Source organism: Melopsittacus undulatus, chromosome 3 (genome assembly GCF_012275295.1).
Source record: "Melopsittacus undulatus isolate bMelUnd1 chromosome 3, bMelUnd1.mat.Z, whole genome shotgun sequence".
NCBI classification, from domain to species: Eukaryota; Metazoa; Chordata; class Aves; order Psittaciformes; family Psittaculidae; genus Melopsittacus; species Melopsittacus undulatus.
This window is the reverse complement of record NC_047529.1, coordinates 38,610,422-38,637,221: the sequence shown is the minus strand read 5'-3', so window position 1 is coordinate 38,637,221 and position 26,800 is coordinate 38,610,422. Positions and strand designations below refer to the sequence as shown.

General features: G+C 35.8%; 1 protein-coding gene across 4 annotated transcripts in view; it reads left to right on the top strand.

The window, feature by feature from the left end:
- The window catches only part of DST (dystonin), a 292,205-nt gene that overhangs the window by 230,921 nt on the left and 34,484 nt on the right, over window positions 1-26,800 (top strand). For 3 of the 4 annotated variants that reach the window (XM_005153188.3, XM_034060385.1, XM_005153189.3), the window contains 18 exons: window positions 423-582; window positions 843-1,169; window positions 1,345-1,429; window positions 2,540-2,781; window positions 3,686-3,892; window positions 7,606-7,725; window positions 7,907-8,014; window positions 9,717-9,935; window positions 12,954-13,157; window positions 15,907-16,138; window positions 16,492-16,718; window positions 17,375-17,497; window positions 18,249-18,350; window positions 20,585-20,686; window positions 21,800-21,973; window positions 22,796-22,951; window positions 24,962-25,159; window positions 25,703-25,831. In XM_005153188.3, the coding sequence (XP_005153245.2) occupies window positions 423-582; window positions 843-1,169; window positions 1,345-1,429; window positions 2,540-2,781; window positions 3,686-3,892; window positions 7,606-7,725; window positions 7,907-8,014; window positions 9,717-9,935; window positions 12,954-13,157; window positions 15,907-16,138; window positions 16,492-16,718; window positions 17,375-17,497; window positions 18,249-18,350; window positions 20,585-20,686; window positions 21,800-21,973; window positions 22,796-22,951; window positions 24,962-25,159; window positions 25,703-25,831 (3,115 nt within the window). The remainder of the gene's footprint in view (window positions 1-422; window positions 583-842; window positions 1,170-1,344; window positions 1,430-2,539; window positions 2,782-3,685; window positions 3,893-7,605; window positions 7,726-7,906; window positions 8,015-9,716; window positions 9,936-12,953; window positions 13,158-15,906; window positions 16,139-16,491; window positions 16,719-17,374; window positions 17,498-18,248; window positions 18,351-20,584; window positions 20,687-21,799; window positions 21,974-22,795; window positions 22,952-24,961; window positions 25,160-25,702; window positions 25,832-26,800) is intronic. The other variant, XM_034060386.1, reaches the window with a different exon arrangement.

The window sequence follows — 26,800 nt, the reverse complement described above, 5'->3', positions numbered from 1 at the left end:
GTATAACTTTAAAATGTTTACTAGTGAAGGGAATGTAACTTTATGCTTAAAGACAGGCAGAAACTTGAGAATTGTCCTATTGGGTATAAAACAATGCTTTGCTGAATTTTGTGCTAGGTTACTTTTAGCAGTAGGTATATGAATAAAGCGATATTCTCTTTATTTGCAAAAGCTGCATATTAGCTCAGAGAGTTTCAAACAGCTTCAGAGGTGTTTTTTCAATATTTTATTTGATTTTAACTTTACCTTGGTTTTCATGAGTATCATAGATGTATTTCTATTTCATCTGATGAGTGGTTCCTGCAACAAGACAATTATATCCTTTATTTTACAAAGGATTCAAGGGCCTTTCATATTTTTTTTCTAGCTTTTTCACACTTACTTCATCACAAAAACTAACCTTTCTCTTGGTGTATTGATAGGAACCGTCAGTTGGAAGGCATCTCAGTGGTAGCACAGCAGTTCCATGAAGCTCTCGAGCCACTAGTGGAGTGGCTGACTGCCACAGAGAAGAGGCTTGCAAATGCAGAACCCATTGGAACGCAGGCCTCCAAACTGCAGCAGCAAATTTCTCAGCATAAAGTAAGATACAAACCACATGCTTGCTTGTGTCATGCTTTTCAGATGCTTCTGTAAAGTGCAACTCAACTGGCAACGGTGTTGCGGTGAATGTCTGTTCTACCAGTCTGGTTTTTTTTCTTTTTTTTCTGTAATTTGATTTTTATATATTTATGTTGGCAATATGGCCTTTTTCATTCAGTTTTTATTGAGTTCAACTTATGTTTCTTTTATGTTTTTCTGCTTTTCTTTTCCATTATTCTTCATTATTTAAAAAAATATAGGCCCTAGAAGATGATGTCCTAGCTCACAATAAGAGTTTGCATCAGGCCATTAGCACTGGTCAGTCTCTAAAGACTATGAGCTCCAGGGAAGATAAAGATATGGTGCAGGAAAAGCTAGATTCTTCTCAGGCCCGATACATTGAGATTCAAGAGAAGATGAACAGCAGGTCTGAACTTCTCCAGCAAGCTTACAGCAATGCTCAGATTTTTGGGGAGGATGAAGTTGAATTGATCAACTGGCTGAATGAAATCCATGATAAACTGAGCAAATTGTCAGTCCAAGATTGCAACAGAGAATTGCTTGAGAAACAGCACTCTGAACTACTGGTATTTTTTATTTCTGTTCATTTATTCTTTATTTCATTTTAAAAATTTTATTTGTATTGCCATACTTCATTTATTTTTCATTATTATATTTTCTTTGAAGTCTTAATATGCTAATTCAAATAAAAATATTATAATTTGTTGTGTCTGTGCTAACACAATTGGCCTTTTCTCTTAGGATCTTCAGGAAGAGATTCTTCTTCGAAAACAGAATGTTGATTTAGCTATACAAAATGGCTTAGAGCTTCTCAAGCAAACAACAGGTGAGAGCTTATAGAAAACTATGATTCATCAGGCTTTTTATCTTGTACTTGCAAGTGCTCATGAGAATTTAAGTAGAACTTTTAAATATTAGTCCATATTTGCTAGTTAAAGCAGTTGTAGTTGCTTATTTTAATAAAAGTTTGAGGTCAAGATGTTATGTTTTGGGGTCAATTGTACTGTTAATGTAAGTAAGCAAAAGTCCTTTTTTGACTGTAGAGAATTTGGCTCTTGAGTCCTTTATTATTTTCAGTGGAAAATTATTTTAGTGAGCCTGCATTCCATTCCTAATAGTAAGTTATGGACATTACTCATAATGGAGGGCTGTTTGGCAGTGGATGCAGTCAGTTCCCTGCAGGCATCCACAGATGAACAAGATTTTAGACTACCTTTTACTATAAGAGGAAAGCTTTGTCCATTGGAACTAATACTGTGGGAAAAATTACATTGCAGTTGCACATGTGTCTGTTCTGTAGATCAGCATCTGTTCGGACTTCCCAGTACTTCTAGCATTCTTGAACTCTTTTAAGGCACACACATGGTAAGGGGTGGAGGGATGTCCTTTTCTATTCCAAACATTATATAATGAAATCTGAATATGCGCTGATAAACTTCAGTACATTGGTTTTGGTTGTGTTTCAAGTGAATAGTAATAAGGGTGCACAGCAATGTCAGATATTACTGTAATTGAAAATCTAATCAGTATTTTGTTGATATTTTTCCTTCGCATTTTCAATAACACTTTTTTTAGTTTTTTCTTTTTTTTGCCATTGTAAAGAGTATTTTGAATTTAAGGTTGGATTTTTTTTTAAAAAAGAACATTTGTATTCAATATTTTATCTTAAGGTTTTCCTTTCTAATAGTTTAGTAAAGCCGAAAAAATACAGAAGGACAGATCGTGAGCTGAGGTAAACTTAATAGCTCCATTAACCTTAGTGATGGTAGGATACTTTACAATAGTTGAGGATCGACCTTGTCATCTTGTTTGAGTTACTGTACAAGTTAAAGAGCGAGATCTCTGTTGTAAGCGGGGGTTGCGATTTGGGTTAGGTTTTAAGTGTTTATGATCATAGGAAATTATGATCATAGGAAATAACATCCCTCTATTTTAGGTGATGAAGTTGTAATAATTCAAGATAAACTGGAAGGCATTAAAGCAAGATACAAAGACATTACAAAATTGAGTTCTGATGTATACAAGACCTTAGAGCAGGCTCTGCAGCTTGCAGGTCAACTGCACTCAACTCACGAGGAACTCTGCAAATGGCTTGATGAAGTGGAGGTGGAGTTACTGTCATATGAAAGTCAAATACCAAAGGGTGAAGAATTAAGCCAAGTTCAAGAAAGACAAAAAGTAGGTTTTTAGAACCTGTGAATTATTTATTGCTGTATGATTCTTCAGCTAGGCCTTGTGTTAAATTATGTTTGGCATGAAGTTGTTTTGTGAATAAGAAATTTTGGCATCACATCATTTGACTAAATGTAACAGTAGTTAAGAATCCAACTCACTTTCCAGAGTCATCTGTTATAATCACTTATGAAATCGGGCTGAATTTTATTTATAGCACAAGAGAAGCACAACATTTTCTTTTTATTCAAGCAGCTACCTAATCCTGGGAAAACTCTTAAGTTGTCAAACAAAGTTGTTTTGGTCCTTTAGTTGCGACATGGATAAAATCCTGTAATGTGTAAAAAGAGTTGGCATTTAAAAATATGTATTACTAATCTTGGTTAACAATATTTATTTCAAAAGAAAATTTGTAGTAAAATCTGGATGGTGCAGATGATGTGGAGGGAGGAAGTTAAAAAAAGAATCTTTCCATTAAATTTCTTACATCAAAAGAAGTGAAACAGCAGTGGGGGTTTCTAGATGGGTAAAAACTCATTCCTGAAGCATTGTGTGATGCTGCGAAATTTAATCTAGTCATTGCACATTTAAGAAGTCACCTGAATTAACTGTATGCAACCCATATAAAATTACAAACAGTTCAGACTGCCATACTGACTGGAGAAATATATGTAAGATATATGCCGTAGAAAATTCTCTTCAAGAATCACCCACCTTCCTGTCAAACAGTTTACAATATCAAAAAGCTAATACAACAGAGATGAAAATAAGTGTGCTGATTTATCCCTTTGGTCTGTGTGGACATTTCAGTTCTTGACTTATGGAGTGGTTGAAAGAATAAAAAAGCATGTGCAAACTGTGTGTGTTCGGCTCATATGCTGACATGTTTACTTTAAATGGCTTTTTGCAGGAGCTGAAAAAAGAAGCAAAGAACAACAAAGGCTTACTGGACACTCTCAATGAAGTTGGCAGTGCCTTCCTGGAGCTGGTGCCATGGAGGGCCAGAGAGGGGCTTGACAGGATGATAACAGAGGATAATGAACGTTACAGATTAGTGAGTGACACGATCTCTCAGAAGGTGGATGAGATTGATGCTGCCATCCTGAGATCACAGCAGGTATTGAAAACTGTTCTTTTTGCAATAACAGTCTCTGGCCATGTGTACCTGAATTAAAGACATCATTTAATAATGTTGCCAAATGTTTGTTGTGCTTGAGAAGCAAGAGGCCTGTTTGAATGAAATGGGACTCCACTGTTAAGATATGAATGCTTGAACTTGGCTAATCTGTACACTGTTACAGTTTTCTGCCTTTTGTTGACACAAACATCAGGCTTGTAGCTGAAATTGCTGTAACTATTCTGTGGCTCTTCAAGTGAGAGTTTCCTTAACTAAGAACTGAATGGACCATGTCTTCTGTAGATCATGTTTATTATGTTAAGTAAAATATGCTCCAGATCCCCAGCCAATTTCACTGGATGCCACACTGGAATCACAAGGGTTGCCAAACCTTTTAGCATCAGCTGGTTGTCTAGCTGCTCTGTACTTTTCGCAATTAAAAGATGCATCATCTTGTTCAAGCTGTAGTGGAGGATTTAAACAGTAATCACTATTTTACATATCCACAATGCTTTTCTTCTTGGGGCTCAAAAATTTGAGTTCTTTAATATGTGGAAGTTTCTATATATTCACAGAGCTGTAGATATGAGTACACTTTGAGAACTGGCACGCTTAATTTCATCACTAAATGGTCCCATATTTAGGTTTGCTTATAATTCACTGTGGAAACACAATTTGCCAATGGCTGGCTATGGTTCAGGCATAGAAATATTGGTGAAGATTTCTGTTTCTGCTAATAGTTCCTATAAACAGTTGTAAGAGGACAAGGAGAAGGCATGTGTGATACTTCCAGTTTGCTGAAAATTGACTGAAGGAGGCTGGCAATAACTCAGGTCTTGTAACTGAGGTTAAAGTAACTCTATATTTCTTTTTAAGAGGTTTGCTATGAATAATATTATCTTGTCTCATTAATCAAATCCTCAGAAATGAAGGGTGACCTTTTTCAGTGAATGATAATGTAAGATAGAGTGTATGTTGGCTCTCCTTAATCTTTTCTGAATTCTGTTGCATCTTCTAACACGAGTTCAGCAAATTCGGGTCCAGACACAAAAAGTCCAGAGCTTAGCTCCACTAGATAATGTGGCAAAGGCACATTTGCGACCCAGACCTGCATATATCCCTAACCTCTACTTCAGCCCAACTCCCATCACCACAGTCTGCTCCTATACACTATATCCTATGATAAATATCAAGAGGCTTAACACATTTCCAATGAAGGGTAAGGTACTTTCCATTTAGCTCAGAGAAAGACAATGCAAAATAAAAAATGCTTTTGGAGAAGTTAGTGCTTTGTAAGCTTACCCTGTGGCAACTTGTTCCAAGTGTCTGTGCACTTGTTTGGGTGGAAGGCAAAGCCACTACAAAGACAAAGGGAGTAGTGTAGGGTTCAGACTAGCCATTACCAGGTCAAGGTGAGAAATGCAACAAGCTGTATGAATATATAAGCATATTTTTTCATATGGAAGCTGTTATTCAGTGGAAACTGGGAGGCTTAATAGACTAATGCAGTGTCCTGGTTTTTAACTACCTGGGCAAAATGCTCCCAGATGCATAGAATTATTGTAGGGATAAATTTAGCTGCATGTTGTAATTTTCATTACTCAATACTGAAAGCATTGAATGGTGTCTTACCCTAGTAAAAGCGTGCTACGTAGGTCATATTCTACTTTTGGCTTACTTGTTGTTCTTCACTGTAAAGCAGCCATAGAGAGTACTTTAGAAAGCATTCATGAAGCAAATCACAATTTCGTATTTGGAAGTCAGTCATTCCTGATTAGAAGTAAAAGTACCACAATGAACTATGCTTGATTAAAATGGGTGGGGATGAAATAAATGATTTTATAGAGATTCAAGTGAAGTTCAGTGCTCATAAATAAGTGTCCTGCATAATAGGAAGAAAACACTTCAAAATTTGGATGCAGAGAGTACCAGTTTTGTGCTTTTTACTTTTTTGTGTTGTATTTGAAATTTGAATTTGAAATTGGAAATCCTATACCCTCAGCAAATGGAGTTTAGAATCTTGTCCTTCCTCAGTGCTATGTAACCTAGAAATTCCACTGCCATGCCTTGATTTTGTTATTTCCATTAAATATTTGCTCAATATTACTTACATATCCATGGTTATTTGGTATCAGGAAGCCACAGTGCAGTTAATTTGTACATCTAACACATTTGGAATCACGTTCTTAATTTCCTTCACCTGGATTGTAAATAGATGGGCTTCTGAAGAGCTTGGCAGTTTCTAAAGCCAGGAATTAACTATCACTGTTGTATGTGATTTGTGCTGATTTTTACAGTCCTGATTGTTTCAGAACGTACCTTTCTATTAGGAAGTCACAATATTTAGGACAAAACTTTCTGTTACTTTAAATGAGAAGTGACATACAGTGAAAGAGAATGTTTGTCCTCTCTTTCATGTAACAAATGGATTATAAGGGCTGAAAAAGATTGACTCGTAAAGAATGAAATCTCAGAACTGCTTCTTTCAGTTTTGTGTGACTCATGATTGATCACTAAGACAGGACTGTTTAGTGCCTAAAGTGAACTGCAGCTACGTTACCAGGAGCAGGGTTGTCATGGTCTGCAGCCACAGAGGCACAGATCAACGTATTAGAAGGACAAGAGGGACCCTCGTGCACAGAAAGAGACTTCTGAGGAAAGCATGGGTATCAACAACACAAGGAATAGGTTCTGACCTAAACCATCCTGATAGACTGTCACAATAACTCGGAGCCATAATAATGTTCAACTAATTGCAGTGGAGGTCAGAGTTTAAAATAAATAAAGAAATACATTAGTTCTTAGTAGTTTCTATGGTGACTGGTTTGTGCATCTCATCATCCCATGTAATATGTCTCTGTGGCTTAAGCTCAAAACTGCCTCTGCTGAGAACTTCACCATGTGGATGCTAAGATACATGCCCATAAACTTGAGCTGAAGAGAGAATATATGATTTTTTTTTCTTTAATTTGGTCTTACTTTCCAGGGGAATTGGAGCCCCAGACAGTTCAGGATCTCCATCACAAATTAGTAAGAAACAGATCCTTTAAATCCTCTCATTACTTTAGTGCTTTGAGGTAATTCCTAAAACATTGATATGTTGACTAATGGTGGTCAAAAGTTAATCTTTCAGGAAAAGGACTGGCTGTACCCAAATGCCCGAAAGAGTATTTGCATTTAATCCAAGGTCTAATTTTGGATGAAAACCTGTCTTGTCTGAATTCAGTGAGGTTTTCCCACCAATTTAGTTGAATTGTGATTTTTTTGCCTTTATCATTTAATACCAAAGCATCTCTTAAGATTAAAAGTATAACATCAAACAACTGTTTCTTAGGATAATTGCAACACTAGCAGTAATAATAAACATAGACATGTGGAAGTAGACTGAAATGAAAACAATGACTCGACTTACAATTCTGAAATTATAACCCTTTTTATTTTCTTATGTCTGTTAAGAGAGCTGTAGGCTTTGGAAAAATGTATTTGCTTCTGTTGCTTTGTCATGCTTATGAATTAAACTGGTGTGTTACAATCCCTCAGAATCATTTTGGCCTTCATATTTCATTTATATGAAAACCTCATATGGAAAGTGAGCCGCTATCTTTCTAACAATTCCAAAGTATGCTTTTTAATCTTCTCTAAATTTTTTGAAACAGTCATTCTAATTTCACATCTATAGAACAGCTGAACTAATTCATGTCTCCCTCATTTAGTTTGATCAAGCAGCTGATGCTGAATTTGCCTGGATTGCAGAAACAGAAAAGAAACTGATGTCTCTGGGTGATATTAGGCTTGAGCAAGACCAGACCATGGCTCAGCTACAAGTTCAAAAGGTAAAAGAAATGCATTTCCAAATGTCACATTAATTATTGGCCGGCACACTCTCCATCTAGAAAATGTACTGGCATGATTTAATTTTCAGTCCATCATAATGCACTTCAAAAATAGTTTTTGCTCAATGTGCTCCTTTTTTCTTTTTTTTTTTTTCCTGACTAATTTTTATTCTGTTCCAAGGCTTTTACCATGGAGATTTTGAGGCACAAAGATACTATAGATGAACTTGTTAAATCTGGGGATAAGATTATGAACACGTGCACCGAAGAAGAAAAACAGGCTATGAAGGTAAAGTTTCTTAAATTGCAGCTACAGCAGTAGATATGCAGACAACACATAAATAGAAGGATTCCTATAGTGTATGTCTTGAAATACTAATGAAAAACATTAATTACAGCCACTTCTAGTCTAAGGATTGTAGTACTAGAAGAAACGCTGTTGTGTATCCCTCTTCTTCCTTCAGGATGTTCAGAGAGCAAGCACTGTGTACTTGCTTCATTGCCAGACACTAATTTGTAGCCACATTTATCATCTTCATCCATGGTAAATAGTATTTTAGCCAATGGACAATTGAGTGAATAGGTGTTAGTCATCTGGTGTAGCGTGTATGGAATCTGGCGGTTCATCCTCCTGAGTTCTCTTGGGTCAGTGACACTCCATGTGTATTTCTTTGCTTCATTCAATGGCTATGCACCTCAGTGTGAATCTTTCATTTCTGGTGATTTCAGTGTGGACTTGACTTGCCAAGATTGTTCCATACTGTTGACAAACACAGTCCATGAAAGGCATTCTTATGCCTTTATTTATTAAACACACAGAGAAAGCCTAATGTTGGGGCTGCATATATATACAGACAGATTTTTCATGTTAGCATTAAAGAATGAGTCAGTTATGGGTTTGGGGTTGGGTTTTTTTGCTGAGTTATGGTGAGACTGGATGTATAGTGTAAATTTAGTCTTTCCAATGACTGCCCTCCTTGAACAGCAACACTAATTGTGCTCTGCTGGAGGATCTCTGAAGAAATCTGATTTGCTCTTAAATGAATTTCAAATAGATGAGAAGTTCTGTCTATGAAACTGTTGTCATGAGATAACACAGTATTATGTGAGATTCTATTAAATATTTGTATTTGTCAAAAATACTGTGCGTTAGGCTATGTTATGTCCTTTGGATAATATCTTTATACTTAATTTACATGCAAGACATAACAAATGAAAGGATAGCTTGTTCTGGCAAAAAAAGATTCACATATTCAATGGCTTGCTTATATGTCTAGTTTTTCCAAGGCTAAGTATTTATGTGCATTGTCACATATAATATTTCATAAAAATGATAACATGGGCAGTCTACCACAGGAAAAATGCATAGCTAGTCGATACTTTATTTTATTATCATATGCCCAAATGCAGCAGACTTACAATGTTTAGGCTTTATAATTTTATCATATTATTAATGGTAACACATCCTCATTACCTAAAGTATGCTAACCTGGAAAATAATGCTTTGTGGTTTCTGTTGGGAGTTTGTAAGCTACAAGCACAACATTGCACCCTATTCTCTTGCCAGATTTAAAAACAAAACAAACCCAAACAACAGGTTTTTTTGTGTATTGTTCATGATGCCTTGATTCAGAAATGCTAAGCTTCTGCCAAGTGTCACTGAAGATAAGCCTCTTCAGTAAGGAAGTGGAGCTAAGATCCGCAGTCAAATCATTTGCAGCTTGACTTGGAAGTCCTATGGATAAAGTGTTATTTGTAAATATCAATATTATTAAATATGTTCTAATTACTTTGGAAATACTCAGCCAAAGTATGGTCTCCCACAATACTGATTCTGTCTACCTTGAACACTGATGCTGATAGAAACATTATCAAAAGTAAAATGTGGTTCACTGCGGTTTGGTTCTATAATTATCAAAGACTGTTTAGAAATGAAGGTAATAGACGTGGAAAAACACAAATTGCTATTTTTTGTTAATATTATTTTACAGAAAAAAATGGAAAGCCTCTTACAGAAATATGATACAGTCTGTCAAATGAACTCTGAGAGAAATCTCCAGCTGGAACGGGCTCAGTCCCTGGTTAACCAGTTCTGGGAGACTTATGAAGAGCTTTGGCCATGGTTAACTGAAACAGAAATGATCATCTCTCAGCTTCCTGCACCAGCCCTTGAATATGAAACTTTAAAGCAACAACAAGAAGAGCATAGGGTAAGCATTTTACCAATTTTGAAAAACAGAGGGGCAAAAGCCAAGTAGTATTCTGCTTAGAGCTGTAGAGTACTCTGCTAAATGTTTATAACCCAGACAGTTATACTTCTGTTGAAAAATAAATCTTTAAATCAGTAATAGAAAATAAATACATTTTCAGTCATGCCTTTACCATTTCCCAAACTGTGCATGCAAACAAGATTCTCTGTGGAAGGCAGCAAACAATGTATAAGCATAAAAGAGGGTGAAAGGGGGAAAAAATTGCCATTGAAATGAGAACTGAGCACACAAAAGTTGATAGTTAAATAAACTTAAAAGTAAAAATAAATGTCAGTACTAGAACAATCCAGACCTATAAAGAACAAATATGGGATGATTTAGCAAGAAACAGAAGAGAGTAAAAACATGACTATCTAAAGAACAAGAGTACCTGCTGTCAGCCTGCTGAAAATGAAATGCTATCTTTTTTGTACAGACTGTGTACAAACATGTGCATCCATTGATCTTGCATACAGTAAAAACATTGGCTTTTGTTTTGTTGGTAACATTGGAGCTAAATTTAGCTGAGCCAGGAAGATGGACAATTAAATGGCCAAGAATTGATTGCTTGGGTTCCAGCCAATCCCATAGTAATTTCTTGTGTCAAGTATATATGTTATGTAACAATTGAAAGAAATAAATGTTTACCATAACATCACAAAATAGAGGCATCAGTTTCGTAGGCTGGCCGCCATATGGGCTTTCTTATATGGAGGAATAATCAGCTGGGCTAAAAACTAGTATGTTTCATTTATGGCTACTAGTATTACTTGGAATCAGGTGTATCCCACTGAGGATAAAAACCTGCATGGGTTGGCACATTCAAAGCCCAGGAGGTACCTGTCTCTCCCTACTAAGCATAGAATAACCAGGATTTTTTTATTTTAGCTGCCTCAATTAAGTGACTCAGGTTAGATAGGATGATCGCTGTCTTCAATATCTTGTTTACTGTGAGACCAGTTAATGAAGATGTACCACTCGTATGTACTGGTAAACACTGGGTTCACTCATCTGTCTTCCTATTATGTCCAGAATGAACAACCATGTTCTATTAAGGCTGGCTATATAACATGTGCTTTACAAACTATCTTGATTAGTCACCGTAAACCAAATCATGCTTGCTTTACATACAGGATTGTTCTTCATCTACTTTAATCATTATGCTTGCATGAGAGGCCCTTCAGATGAGCTTCTATTTTTGCATTTTCCCTGGGCTATGCCATTAGCTGAGATTTGTTTGTTAAGTAGAAGATTAATGTCAGGCAATTTTAACACATAATCTGATCTGAAATGCTGGAATCGTTTACCCAATAGTAGGTCATGGAGAAGACCAAATCATTTATTGTTCTAGTAAAAGAAAAGGAAAAAAAAAAGTTCTGAATGTGAATTGAAAACAGTTTTTTATATTCATTTACATTTCTGTTCTGATGTGTTTACTGATTACTCTCTTTGTTCCAAGTCATGGAATTCATAGATTTGATTCTGTGAGAGTAACATGCAGTTACTTTGGTTTGAACTGAGCTGTGGTTATGTGTAGTATAAGTTTTGGACCCAGAAATGTGCACTGTTGTGGCTTTGTGTAAGTTGTTTGTGCACAAAAATAGATCACACAAAATTATTTTTAAAAGCTTTCAACCTGCTTTTAGCTTTCCCTTATTCTCATATCTGCTAGTCAACATTATTTTTTCTGTTGCAAGGCATACAAGTAGATTAAGATTCTCAGTAAGTAGCTAGAGTCGGGGGGGTTGTATTTTCATTGTTGTTTGTCATCAGGGGAGTGTGGAGAATCATGGTCACTGTCATTTCAATCCTCTCAGCATCTCCTGTTCTGGGAAGGAGTGAGTAAGCAAGCCAGTATCAGGATTTCTTTTTAAGGGAAGGACCTTAGTTGAAGAGGATTTATTTACACTGAGACTGGTGTAGGCCCTTTTGAGAGTCTTCATTAATTTAAACAAACTCTCAGCTGAGAGGAACAGAACATGTGCCTTTCATGTTCCTGCACAAGGGCTTAATGGAGTGCACAGCACCAAGAAGGACAGCACCTCATAAGACAGTGGGATTATTCTGAAAACGGAGGGATGAGCAGAGAAAATAAATAAGACTGCAGGGAAGGATGGGTCTACTCCTAAAAAAAAAAACAAACCCTTTCCCTTTGTCAGATCTATGGGTACAAGTAAACAAAGGCAGAATCCATAGGCAAGTTGGAAGACACCTTGTGACCTGTCTATTTCCATAAGCGTCTGCACAGTCTTCTTCACAGTTTTGACTTACTTTGCGGGGGGATGATGAGAGGGAGTTAGACAGCTGAGATGAGATTTAATTTCCCCACTAATTACTTGTTAAACTTGGTTAAGTAATAGTTCTGCTGTGAAGATAGAGGGGTCCTGTGGCTAAACTGAGTTGAGAGGTCTCTACTGATCAGTCTTCCTTGTCCTTTTGTAATTTTCACTGATTTCTTTGACCCTTCTTTGTGCTAGTTTCCTCTTCTTAAATCAAGGATAATTTGAATTACTAATCTTGCAGTACCAGTGCCTTTTTCTATGATGCTCTTCAATTAAAGGCTTTGCAGCAAGTGACAGGTATCAACATGAAAAGTAGTGGTGTTACACCCATCTGTAATATTGTCACCATTTCTGTCATTATGGGTACTAAATATCATGGGGAATATCTGTTGCCAGCATCATATGCTTAGTTAGCATCTTACATTTTACCTGTAATCATATGTCCTACAAGAGTGTTACACAGACCTTTCCAGTGCATCTCTAATTGTGGTGTTTCATGCCTGGATAGCTCTGTGTTGGAATGGGAGTGATCACTGGCAAAGCAGTCATTACCTTTATTTGATGTTATTTCTGCTTTGCATTAGGGGCAAGCATATTTGTTTGGAATTTCATGCCAGCTGGATATGTTAGAAGTGTGGACAGCTGTAATGTGGTGGTGTAAGCATAAGAAACTGATAAGTTGTTTCGTTTGTTATAGCAACTGCGTGAGCTGATCGCCGAGCACAAGCCTCATATAGATAAGATGAACAAAACTGGGCCTCAGTTGCTGGAGCTGAGCCCAGGAGAAGGTTTTTCTATTCAAGAGAAGTATGTGGCAGCTGACACCCTTTACAGTAAAATTAAGGAAGATGTTAAAAAGCGAGCATTGGCACTGGATGAAGCCATCTCTCAGTGTACCCAGGTATCAGTTTAAGTTTAAAGTATAATTGGATTCATTCAAATGGAAAACGCACAGACATTGTCATCCTACATATATACATCAAGACTAAACCACCATTTTATCTGGATTTTTCAACCTAATGGCCTGTGAATGTTCGTATCACTGCCTATGGCACTGATTTTTCTATTTCTCAAGGGCTTATGACGTTATATATTAGTCAGTATTGCAACTCTGCTGCAGCTGAAAAATGTTACTGCTTCTTAAATTTTGAAGCAAAAAAAAAACCCCACCACATTTAGTCTAGGAATGTGGGATTTTGTCTTTACATCCATTTTCTCTTGCTGGTCTGTTGCTAGCTGATGCTTTGTTTGCATATGGATGTCACTGTTGATCAGTTAACTTGGGTATGGTTATATCTGGAATTTGGCAGCTTTACTTATGATCTGTTAAGAGTGGAACCAGTGGGTGGTTTAGCAGTAGTAATAGTGATTTTCTTCTTTGCACTTGCACAAGAACTTAATGCAACACATGCATGAACTGTTATGTAAAAGTATCGTGAGTGAAGTTAGACCTCACAAAATGTCATCATAAGCATAAAATTCAGGTCAAGTCCACAAAAGCTGTGTATCTTAGGTTCATCACTCTATGCAATGAACTCTGATAGCGTATTAAGTGTCACACTCTAAAGACTTTTAAATATTGCGTTGTCATAAAGCCCAAACTGAAATTCTTTTACTCAACCCCAAATTCAGAAAAGAACTCAGTGTAACTGTATATGTGAACCCACTTAAAACCCTGAATAGTTTTTTCTATACTGATGGTTTTTATAGGAAATTCCAAGTTTTTTTCTGTTCACTGGCAATTAAGTGCTATATTCTGCTTAGGTCTAAAATAGTAAAGACATGCACCTTAAAGTTCTCATCAAGTCTCATAGGTACTTGATGTCATGTTTGTAGCCCCTGCAGACCAAGTTTAAGAACCTGAGGCAAAAAATTACATCAGATAACATCCTGCTTTTGAACTGGTTACAGGCATTTTATAACACCTTCCTTATTCACACCTCAGAAGGATGCTTGATCATTTAGATTCAGTGTTTATCATAAATGCTCAGGTCTCACCCTATTTGCAGCTGCACATTAGAAAATCTAAGGTATTTACTTAGTATTCAAGTCCCTGCTTTGTATGTGATAGACATTAACATGTTATACTGGCTAAGTACAGAAAGCAAGAATAAAAATGCATTCTTTGGTAACAGCAAGAGTATAATCAGATGTTGAGAAAATACTTAATGATTTATGCAATACTTTGAGGTTAATTTTATTTACCTAAGTGTATATGCAGATGCCAAAGCAAAACATTGTAATGCCCAGAATGTAATTTTATATCATCTTTTTTTCATTAAGATGCATAGATATATATTTTCAGAGCTCTGTACTGTGATGACAATGTCAGTGTTTGTCTAGACAGTCCTGGAAGAATAATTATTTAACTCTTCAGGTTTTAAATTATATTAAATTGCATTATATATCAAAGGCAGGACATGACATATGGAGCCAGAATGAGAGGCTGTAACAACTTACATTTCTTCCTTTTAAGTTCTCAAACACCTTGTCTCATTCATTGAAGTGCGAGTACAAGGAGGCCTACTGAGTGTACTGACAACTTAAAAATGTAATTTATATGTCAGTTGTTATCACTTATGTAAGGTTTTGTTGCCACAATCAGTTTTTTAGAAGTCTTGAATGTGGGATGTCTACTTACCTTTCATAGCACATTTTGCTGGCTTGTATGATATTCACACTTCTAACAAAAACACTGAGTCTATAACATTAGTCACAGAGTCTGATTGAAGTGGGTTGTATGGTGGTAAAAGTAATTACACTTGTATTGCCTATATTCCTTTGAATAGAAAGGATGTGTAATATTTGTTCGCATAAGCTAATCTTGTTGTGTTCTTTCTAGCACCTTTCCCAGGTGTAGCCAGGAGTGGGTTTTGTAGATCCTGGAGGATCATCAGATGCACCCACAGTTTATTAATCTCTTTAATTTGAAAGTGGCATGGTGGTGAGATATTTTTAGGAATCTTGCTGGATCCAAACCATATTGTAAAGACTAATGTTGGGCCTGTACCAAAGACCATATACTGTGTTAACATAACTGTCATTGAGCTTCTGGGCTCAGTCAAACATGGGTGAACATAAAATACACACTGGTGTGTCCTTTTAGGTGCAAAAATGTTACTGCACTAACAAGCACCACCTGGACAGTAACAAATGTCTTTTTGAATGACCTTAGATATTAAATCTAATCGTGGTTATATGCCAGTATGTTGGTCCTGATATGAAAATGTATGTATTTGATATTAAGATAAATATCTTTCTAAAAGAATGAAAACAGAAAGCCATGGCTCTTCAAAATAAGATGCAAACTACTGTATGAATTACACAGGACTAAATCCAAGTGGATTCTGACATATTTATAGTACCTGCAGATGGAGTGTCTCAGGACTTATTAGTAAAATTCTTAAATTTGAGAGGAAGTACCATTTGCAAGGTCATTTTTGTAATTTAAATATTAAAAGAGGGGAAGAACCATGAGGAGGGTATTTGTTGCAAGTTACACATAGATATGTTGAATAGAGATGTTAAATATTATGATTTTACTGTTCCTTTTTCCAAGAAAATTTCACATGCCATTTTTCATTTGTTGGATTTTTTTTTCTCTCTAAAATTTCTCTGCCATTTCTTTCTGTCCTTTACCACTCTTCCAGTTTCATGACAAGATAGATCCAACTCTTGAGAGTCTGAAACGCATAGTTGAACGTCTGAGGCAGCCACCTTCAATATCAGCAGAGGTTGAAAAGATTAAAGAGCAAATCAGTGAAAATAAGAATGTGTCCGTGGATCTGGAAAAGCTTCAGCCAGTGTATGAGACGCTTAAACAGAGAGGGGAGGAAATGATTGCTCGCTCAGAAGGAGCTGATAAGGATATATCTGCTAAAGGTAGTAGACTGAGGAAAGTTTCATGCAGTGGAAATGCAGCAAGCTGCAGTATATAAAAAAATCTTAATTTCTAATGACCACTGATCTGTGGATTGTGTTCTGCTGGAGAAACTGCTAAAGATTTATAAAAACAAAGCATTCATTTAAAATAATTCATCATGGATTTGACCTTTGTTGTATTTTTAAAGGCCATTTTAGTTGTTCCCACTTAACATTGTAAGGAGCCCCATAAAGGAACAATTTTAGAGTCTAAATTTTAAAATGTACACATATGTTTCTGCTGTAGAACTGTAGAGAGATTTATGGCCCAGAATTGTTTGCCAAGGTAGTAATCTAGTTCCTTTGTTGTTTAGCTGTTCAAGATAAACTAGACCAAATGGTCCTCATTTGGGAAGACATCCAGACCTTGACTGAGGAAAGGGAGGCCAAATTGTTGGATGTAATGGAACTAGCTGAAAAGTTTTGGTGTGATCACATGGCTGTTGTAGCTACTATTAAAGATACTCAGGACTTTATTCGAGAGCTGGAGGGACCTGGAGTTGACCCATCTGTAGTCAAGCAACAGCAAGAAGCTGCTGAGGTCAGTAGAAAGTATTTTGTTAACTTGAACTATTTTATTTGCAGCATGCAGAGAAAAGACAATTACTGTGGAGAATATTTGCATATACCGAATATACAGAATTACAGGAGAATATTTAATTTGGTTTAGGGACCAAGAGGGATAATTGTATAGAAATTTACTATAATGATATCTCAAGAATCTATGGTAAATAAGATGTATGAGTGCTTAATTGCAGTATGCAACATGTGCCTGTCATTATATTTACATACCTATTTATAAACATGTATATAATAAGCATGTCACCAAGACTTTTGAAAGTTACACATGCTTTAGATTCCCTGAGTAATACGTAACATATAAATGAAAGGTGTGCAGACGTATTATGCTCTAAGCCTGTAATTATTTATAGTTAAAGATTTGAAAGTTAAATGGTAACCTCTGGAAAAGAAAACACTGATAACTTCTTGTTTATTTTTTCCATCTCATGTTATAATTTAGACCAATGTCAGTTGATTTCTCTCTCACACTGCAAAGGGATGCTTATATTTTCAGCATCCAATTGTAAGTCCAAGTGACCTTAAAGAAAACAAAGGTGTAATCCTGCTGTGTTCTGTCTTGAAAGCAAACTGTACATAGATTATTAAATTTAGTGTTGTATGTTCTTCTCTTTGTAGACTGTTAAAGAAGAAATTGACGGACTGCAGGAAGAACTAGAAGCAGTTGTGAACCTTGGCTCTGAACTTAGAGCTGCTTGTGGAGAGCCTGACAAACCTATTGTCAACAAGAGTATAGATGAGGTATGGGAAATGCTGGTGCTTAAATCTGTTATGTTAGGTGCTTGTTCAGCTGAAATCGGTATATCCCATATGCCCCCAAAAAAGTTTGAAAATAAAAATTTTGTGGCAAAAGTGAGACACCCCTGAAGCCTTTGTGGCAAAGTAAGATTCGCCTTTTGGGTACACGAATCTTGACTCAGATTAGAATGTACAGACAATTTTATGTTATTGATTTATGAGGTAAAATTTTTATACAAGAAAGATTTTATTTTTTTTAAATCCTCACTGACTTAAAGTAGATGGCTATTTTTTTTGCATAAGTAATGCTAGAATAAATTTTAGCTGTATCTGGTTCATGCCAAGCGAGACATCTTTTACTGAGACAATCCTGTTTGGGATGATTACAGAATACTGGAATTTCTCTAAGTCTCAGCATTATACATTTCTTTCAGGCTACATTTATTATAATGATGTAACTCCAAATGATTTAATAATACTATTTCCCATGTTAACTATAATCTGTATATTTATAAAAATATCCAGTAAGCAGTATTGGAAGTTTACAGAAGTTATTGAACTTAATCCAGAACCTTTAGTGTATTCTGAGGGAAACTATGCAGTGATGGGGAGAGCAAGTGTGTTAATATGGAATGAATACGGACTATTCATGTTTGATTTATTTATGTTATTGATCAGTGAATAATCAGTGAATGCACAATTGTACAGCACTAAAATTCTTTTGTCCATTGGAGTAAACTGTGCTTACTTGCAGCTGAATTCTGCTTGGGATGCCTTAAACAAAGCATGGAAAGAAAGGGTGGATAAGCTTGATGAAGCTATGCAGGCAGCTGTTCAGTACCAAGATGGGCTGCAGGTAAGATGATGTTGGTAGGATTTAATGTGGTCGTAGTAAAAAATGCCATGTGATTTGGTAAGTGACAACTGATATATCATTCTGATTACAGTGACTATTTTCTTCATAGGCAAATTTTTCTCAGGGTTGAGTTTTGGGTTGGTTTTTTTTTTTTGTATTAAAGAACAAGTTTTTTGCATTGAAGAATAAATCCATTACATTGTTTTCTGCATGTAGTTCATACATTGCACTGTACTGAAATTCAAGATTAATGTCCCCTTGTTTATAGATAAGAGCAGAGTTTTTTTGATGCTACACATTCACAGTAATCCTGCTCATATTTTCTTGTGATAGTACTTCATATAATAAGCAAGTTGAAGTTGTGACACATTTGCATGATCTGAAAGAAACAGAATAGGTCACTTGCTGCTATTTTATTTCTGTGGAGAACAGTCAAAGAACTTCAGATTTATTCCACCTTTAAATAAGTCAAATATTTAAGTTGTAATATTTTAAGCAAAAAATATTAACATAATGTTGCTGGATCATTATACTAATTCTTTCATTATACCAATTCTCAATATAATTTATCCTGTCACAATACTTTAGGAGATTATTTGCTTTTTAAATCTGTAGGTAAGTTTTCCAGCAATTTTTTAAGATACTTTTTACATTGTACATCCTACAACTGAGGAAGTTTAAAAAAAAACAAACAAAAAACACCACCACCAAGAAAAAACAAAGCAAGGGGGTGGACTTGATGACCTTCAAATGTTCCCTCCAACCCAAACTATTCTAAAATTATATGATCTTTTCCCTCTGTGTGCTGGGTGGGGTTTTTTTTTGCATGTTCTTTGTACATTTTGGCTGAGTGGCAAACCTCTTATCTTTTGTCACTGAGTGGCTAGAAGATTGAAACGTTTGAAAAGATTCCAAACATGGTCAGATTTTGCAAAACCTATTTTCTGCTTGGTGGAATGATTGGCTTTCTTGCTTCATTAAATCTTCAAAATTAGTTTCACATGACACTGAGGGCAGTTGCTTGTCTGTTCAGTGCAGACCAAACAGCAGAATACTCCTTGATGGTAAGACAGCATGCCTGCTTTCCCGTGCACCATCACTATGTATTTTTCTCCAACCAAGAGGTTGACTTATAGGGTTACATTAGGAACACTGACATTAGTTTAAGTGCTTTGTCGTTCCTGTGGCTGTACATCGCTCATTCTACAAAGTTCGTGAAAGAACTGTATTTGAGTGCCTTCTTATGCTTATTTCAGTAGACATGAAGAGTATCATGGGCAGATTGTTAGCTGCAGCTGCCTCCTCCTGTTGAGCATGTTGAGGGTAGTTTTTTTCTTGGGGAGTTAAAGCAGTAGGCAGCTCTGACAAGCTGTCCTTAAGCTTTACTCTGTAATGAATTACAGATAACAGGCAGGAGGAAAAGGGTCTAGCAGAGGTGTTTCTTCACTTATGTAATTAGCCAGATTGATACAGCTGTTCTTAATCTGCAAGTAGAGTATTCTTCAGGTGGTTCTGCATTATATCAGGAGCAAAAGAAGTATCCACAAAGCCTCAGAACTTTGGAGGCTTCATGTGTTTTTTAAAGTTATAACTGCATTATCCTATGGACATTTACCACAGACCTTTACTACATAATATGTACTGAATGGGGGTTGTGTTTCATATTGCTTGCACAGATAACATCATCACAGAATCACAGAATGGTTTGGGTTTGAAGGGACCTTAATGATCACACAATTTCAACACCTCTGCCATGGACAGGGACACCTTCCACTAGATCAGGTTGCTTGAAGCCGTGTCCTTCAAAAGAAGTTTGTAATCATCATTTAAAGTGCATTACCATTCAGCTACTGTCTTCTATTCCCCCCCCCAAAGGAATGCACAATAGATTTTGTCTTATATTTACCTTTCAGGGTATTCATAAAAATTGCTGATTTTACTCAAGAAGTAGATTGCCACTCAGCATGAACAATACTGGCAGAATATTTCTGCTAATAGAAACTCAGTCTTGCAGCATGTACCTTCTTGTAACCACTACATGAAATACTTTTGTTAATATTTGATCCCTTGCATTGCAAAGAAACCTAGGTTTTCTGAAGAGAGCAGTTTTCTTTCAAAGAGTACAGAAGTATTTTTCTCTGGAGTAAAAAAAAAACCCTGATATTTTACTTAATAAAACTTTTAAACATGACTATTTCTCTGCTCACACTTGAATTTCATACTGTGATTTTCAGGCATTATTTGACTGGGTAGACATTGCTGGCAGCAAGTTAGCATCCATGTCCCCAGTTGGAACAGATCTGGAGACAGTGAAGCAGCAAACTGAGGAGCTTAAGGTATGAACTAGTAATTTACTTCACATATATTTTTCTCTGTCTGCATTTTTCTGTGTCATTCAGTATTCTTCTGTATTTTTAAGAGTCCAAAGTAATTTTCAATATCTAGTAAAAAGAATCTGTATGAAAATTTCAAATAACACGTATTTGCAAACTATTCCTTTACTAATGTGTTTCATTTTAAAATCTCTTCCAAATTTTGGTGAGACCACTTTTACTTCATGAATATGTTCTGATAGCCCAGAAAATACTAGTAGCAGCATTCATTCTCTTTCAAAGGCTCTAAGGTTATTATGTGCAGGGTTCTTTTGCTATGACCTTTATGTTTTCTGATTTCTGTCATGAACAGCTTTCTTGAGGCTCGGAGAGAACATCTCCAAAGCTTCATTTCTGCCATTATAGGCTTCTGTCTAAATGCTTACAGAGATCACAACATTCCTGCTACATGAGTAAGGTGAAAATAGACATTTCAGTCTAAATTAGAAACCTCTCTGTATGGATCTGTAACTGAGTGTGCTCCTGACATTGGTAGGCTGTTATGCTGTATATAAAAAAAAAGGTAGATAATGATCAGGAATGTGCTTGGTTTTGTTGCTCACTGGTTGTTTAATCTATCTATATTATGATGTAACTTCAAGTGAACCACAATCTCACATAGTTCAGAAGAACACACATTCGCGAGTTGTATTCAAACTGCTGCCCAAATTGCACATACAAGAGGGTGTTCTACTAAAGAAAAATTGCTTTCAGCTGTTCTGAAAAATAATTCTATTTGAAGTTTAAAGTATTATATTATCACAAGCACAAGAGCTAGAACTTACTGAAGATATGTTCTGTTTAAAGACCAGGGAGATCACCAGAGAATACTTTCCTGTTGGGAAAAAACATCATGCTCAGGTCATAGTTAGCAGTAAGTGCTGGAAGAGTAAGACATTGTTGCATATTTTTGGTTATCTGGGACTGTCTGGATTATCAGAAACATTTTGACCCTGGAAAACAACCCCCCAAATTTGTGAAAGTCATCAGTGATGCATAAGTAGTGCAAATATTGCTGTACTGAAAAAGATCATTACTTGTGATATATTTATTTGTATTCTTTTTCTACTGCCATAGCAATTTAAGACAGAAGCTTATCAGCAGCAGATTGAAATGGAAAGGCTGAACCATCAGGCAGAACTATTGCTGAAGAAGGTAACAGAGGAGAGTGACAAGCACACTGTTCAAGACCCTCTCTCAGAGCTTAAACTATTGTGGGACAGCCTAGAAGAAAAAATTATAAGCAGACAGGTAAATAAACTTGAACATGGGAGCTTTATTCATGATTTAGATTTCTGAGAAAAGCTTTTTATTATATATGATGTTTTTATCAGTTTACACATTTATTCCTTTTTGTTTGGAAATTACAGAACTATATGTAATAGAATTTGATTTTGCAATTTATTGAGTCGGTTTTATGGTTTTTAGACCCTTAGCAATAATTTTGTCACTTCCTTTGTCGGCAGTGCCTTGTCAAATCATTATTATTCTATTTTGGTTATTTGGTGACATTTTAAGTAGCAGTTGAAAACATGTTTATATGTGTAGAAGTAATATTAGCAGCTGAACTGAGCCCTTGGAAAAAAAAATAACAAACCAACAACTTAGTATTAAACAGTTTCAGTGCTCTTTCCTTAAATTATAGAAATGAAAGAGAGATTTAAAGATGCAGTGCTTTGAAGTTTATTATTTTTAATAAGCTGATCATTTCACAACAAAGAAATGGTTTTTAAAAGATTATGCACCAGACTGCATTTATATTGGAATTATGTTTTAAGCGATGAAAAACTACTGTCATATCTCTGACAAGAGAACCTTCAAACTTAACTTGGCTCTGGTTACATGGGTTCTATGAAGGTCAGGAATTTAAGCCTGGAATGTAAGACTTTACAGGGGAATTGCTAACTCAGCTCTTAACTGTAAAGCAGTTGCTTGTTTTGGATAACTGTTTCTCCTGGGTTTTATGCTATCATATGCATGTACTCTGCTCTGGATTACAGTAACTAATGGTAATATAAGCCAGTTCAATAGCATTGTGAAACCATTTTATTGTTAATTTTATTTTTACTGTAGCACAAGCTGGAAGGTGCCTTGTTAGCCTTGGGGCAGTTCCAGCATGCCCTGGATGAGTTACTGACATGGCTGACACATACAGAAGACTTGCTGAATGAACAGAAACCTGTGGGTGGAGACCCCAAGGCCATTGAAATTGAACTTGCCAAACACCATGTATGTAATTATAATGAATATTAACTGAAATGTTCTTTTGATGTTTATCTTAGTGGTGAGTCTTGTAGTAAAATTTAATACTTGATAAACAATTCTCTATAGAGATTTTCAAGATGCAGATTATAGTTGAAGTGCAGGCTTGGAATAACTAAGATCTTTCCTCTTACTCCTCCATATTCTTTCATTCCTTGCATATGCCATGCAAGTGACATAGGTTTAAGCCAGAGAAAGAGTAGTTCACCCTAGTCTCCACATTAATTAATTCATCTTCATCCGACCCAGAGAACTCAAAAGTTATTGAAGCTACTACTCTCCCTGAAGCAATAAACTCCTTGATTAGTTCTGTTAAAGTCAGCTCTCACAAAATGCACGTGACTGTTTCACATCCTTTATTCTTTGCTCTTTCTCAGAATATAGAGATTTGTTGTTCTGAATTTTGCAAAACTGTATCTCAGTTGAATCCAACTTAACATGAAGAACAGTTCTTTCAAAGTCTTGGCAAACTTTATTATGACTTTGGAGCCCATGGAAGAATGCTTCCATTGTGCCTTTATTTTGAAGATATCTCCCAAGAGCAAGAGAATTTCACTACCTCTGTGTGACTCTGTGCTGTTCATGACAATGTATTCTTTCTACGACTGAAGATTCAAATGTCATCTCATTAATACTCTCTTTTAAATCTGACATATGATATTTGGCCTGTATATGATGTGAAGAGTATTCAGAGTCCATTTTGGATTTAGATAGAATGATTAAAATTGATAATACACAGATAATTAAGGTATTTTCATTGTGTATTTTAATGGCAGCTTCTGAAGCCTTTTGTGTGATCAGCTGGAATTTGAGCCCAGTGTGGTATCTACATGCCCTATATGACTAATGTTAGAAACAGGCCCTTAAAAACAAAAAAAAAAAAAAAAGAAGTTACAGGCACAGAATCTGCTCTGTGAACCTTTTATATTCTTATTCAGTGGAAGTGGTTTACTACTGAAGCATCCAAGCATCATTTTTGTCTGTGCTGAAGGAGTTCAGCAAACACGTGAACTAATCTACTTCCTTTTCATAAAACAGAGTTTATAGGTTAGAAAGTTCACACAGAAGTGCATCCTGCTGTGACAGCCTGTAAAAACATCCATCTCTTGAATAACTTGGGAAAGAATAGACCTTGTTCTTAGTGAGCCTCAGCAGGAAGGAAGGGATAAGGTGAATCTGTTTCTCTGAATATCCCTTTTTTTTTCCCCTGTTCAGGAAATAAAATAACAATATCTTTCTGTGCCTTACTTAGAGGAATTAAAGCAAATGGCATGTGAATTTTGTATACATAGGCTACTTGTGACTTCGTGTTTCATCAAGTTCTTCGTACACTTTATTCTAAAGTTCCTTTGTGTTTAGCTTTATATTTTTTTCTCTATGCCAGCATTTTGTGGGAGGTAAGTTTGAACCTGTCCCATGGAAGACAAGAGTCATAAACTTGAGTTTCATAGATGGAGTTTACCATTCGCTTCCCAAACATTTTGCATATTCTATTCTATTTTTTTTTTTTTGGCACAGTATGGCATAGTAGGCACATAGTATTCTTGTTCCTCTTTCTCTTCTTTGCTCTTTTCAGACAAGTAGTTGGCACTACTATATGTAACTTTTTTGCACCTTACCCTCAAAACCAAAGAAAAATCCTATTAAATAAAAGTATGTAGCAAATGAAGGAAAGTGAAGAAATAATTCTTCACTAGCAGTACTAAAAATGTTTCATTATTTCAGAAATATGTGTTATTAGAATATATTTTTTATAATATATAGTTTTTGCCAAGATCTAAACATAAAATATAGTATTGCAGAAAGGTCTGTTATGGCTTTTGATTGAAGAGACCTTAGTTATTAGCTTTAATTTCCTAATACCTGTGCTGATGTTAAACTGTTGTCACTGGTTTAGGACTAGCTCAGTCATTGTGATTGCTTTCATTCAATAATTTATCAACATGGCCAGTCTTACATACTCTGTTACAATTGTAGGTACTACAAAATGATGTTTTAGCTCATCAGTCTACAGTGGAAGCAGTTAAGAAAGCAGGAAATGACTTGATTGAATCAAGTGCTGTTGAAGAAGCAAGTAATTTACGGAGCAAGCTGGAACTTCTGAATCAGCGCTGGCAAAACTTGTTGGAAAAAACACAACAAAGGAAACAGCAGCTGGACAGTGCCTTGATCCAGGTGAAAAGGAAATGATCAAGTAAAGAGATAACTCAGGAAAAGTGTCTTTGTACATGAAATACAGAGATAAATATATTAGAAGTTGGCCTAAATCAAAACCATAATGCAGACCCTCCCGAATTTGGAGAAAGTTTCGATGCAGCTATATCTTCCTCACAGCTTATATTGCTGAATCAAGATTTCAGGCCTACATATTTTTAAAGGGTGAAATTCCTGTATAGCTATATTATTCAGGGAAAAGATTGATCTCAGAGTTGCTCATTTAGCCTGCTTTCAAGATTTCCATGGGGTTTGTTTTTATTTTCATCAATTAGATTGAATTGAGTTAGCTTAAATTTTGTGTTTTATTTTTTTCTTTGGGTTTTGTTTTTTTTTGTTTCTTTTTGTTTGGTGGGGTTTTTTATTGTTTTCTTTTGTTTATTTAATTTCATTTGATTATTGCAAATATCTCATTAAATCTGTTGCCAATATACTTCTACCTCTGAGCTGGTATTAGAATGGAGAACATTTAAGTAAGGTCTAAAATGATGTGGTGTAATTTAGGCCCAAGGTTTCCATGGTGAAGTTGAAGATATGCAGCAATGGCTGACAGACACAGAACGTCAGCTGTTGGCATCAAAACCTGTTGGAGGTTTACCAGAAACAGCAAGAGAGCAGCTTAATGCCCATATGGTAAGTATCAGTATTAGAATGTTTTGCAAATTGCATTACAGGACTAACTATCTTTCAAGAGTGTTTATGGTAAATACAGAGCATGTTCTATATATCACAATGTCTGTACAATATCCAAAAAAATTTTAATAGCTTTCAAAACAACACTTATTTTCAGTGTAGGAAAAGTAGCTGCTTGGGAGACGCCCAAAGCTGAGCCATTAATAGTGTGGAAACAGAAATAATTTTTCCATCTTTATTCTTAGAAAGAAAAACAGAAATGTTTATAAATTTTTCAGTAATTCTTATTCTTTTCCTTCTGTCCTCATAACTACATTTATACTTTTCTAAGGTATGAAGATGAATCTAAAAGTGGTTCACATTCATTGGGCTTTGAATTAAGAAACTTGATCCTATATTCGTCAATCTAACCAAATCTGACATTAAAGTCATCATTAGCAAAATGTAATAAGGACTACTGGCTCATATAAAGATCCAGCTTTAGAAATGGCAAGCTGATCAAGATGCCTGAGTTATTCCCTTCCTGCCCTCCCTTTCTCTTTAAGAAACATTCTGTGGAGTTCTCTGCCATATAGAACCATAGGGCTTAAAAATGACACTTAAACGTGATATCTTACCTCAGAGGAAGGTGGTTCATAGTGTTCCATTCATGTAAAATTATGCTGTGCTGTTAGGCCAGGATATAAACTCAAACCAAGTGATCTAAACTCTTGACCTCCTGGTTCAGATGTAACAGTGATATTTACTGAACTGTCCATGAACTCAAATACACCTGACACCATTTCCATTAGAATGCTGCATTGTCAAAGCTTTAAAAATCAGATTTATTTTGGAATGATGGTGAAAATCCTTGCCCACCAATGTAGGGCACTCTTTTTCTCTTCTGGTTTTTTTTTTCCTCCAAAATTTACCAATAACTATTTTTTGAGAAGGAAAATAATTTAAGGTTTTAAAATCAGTTATGATAGG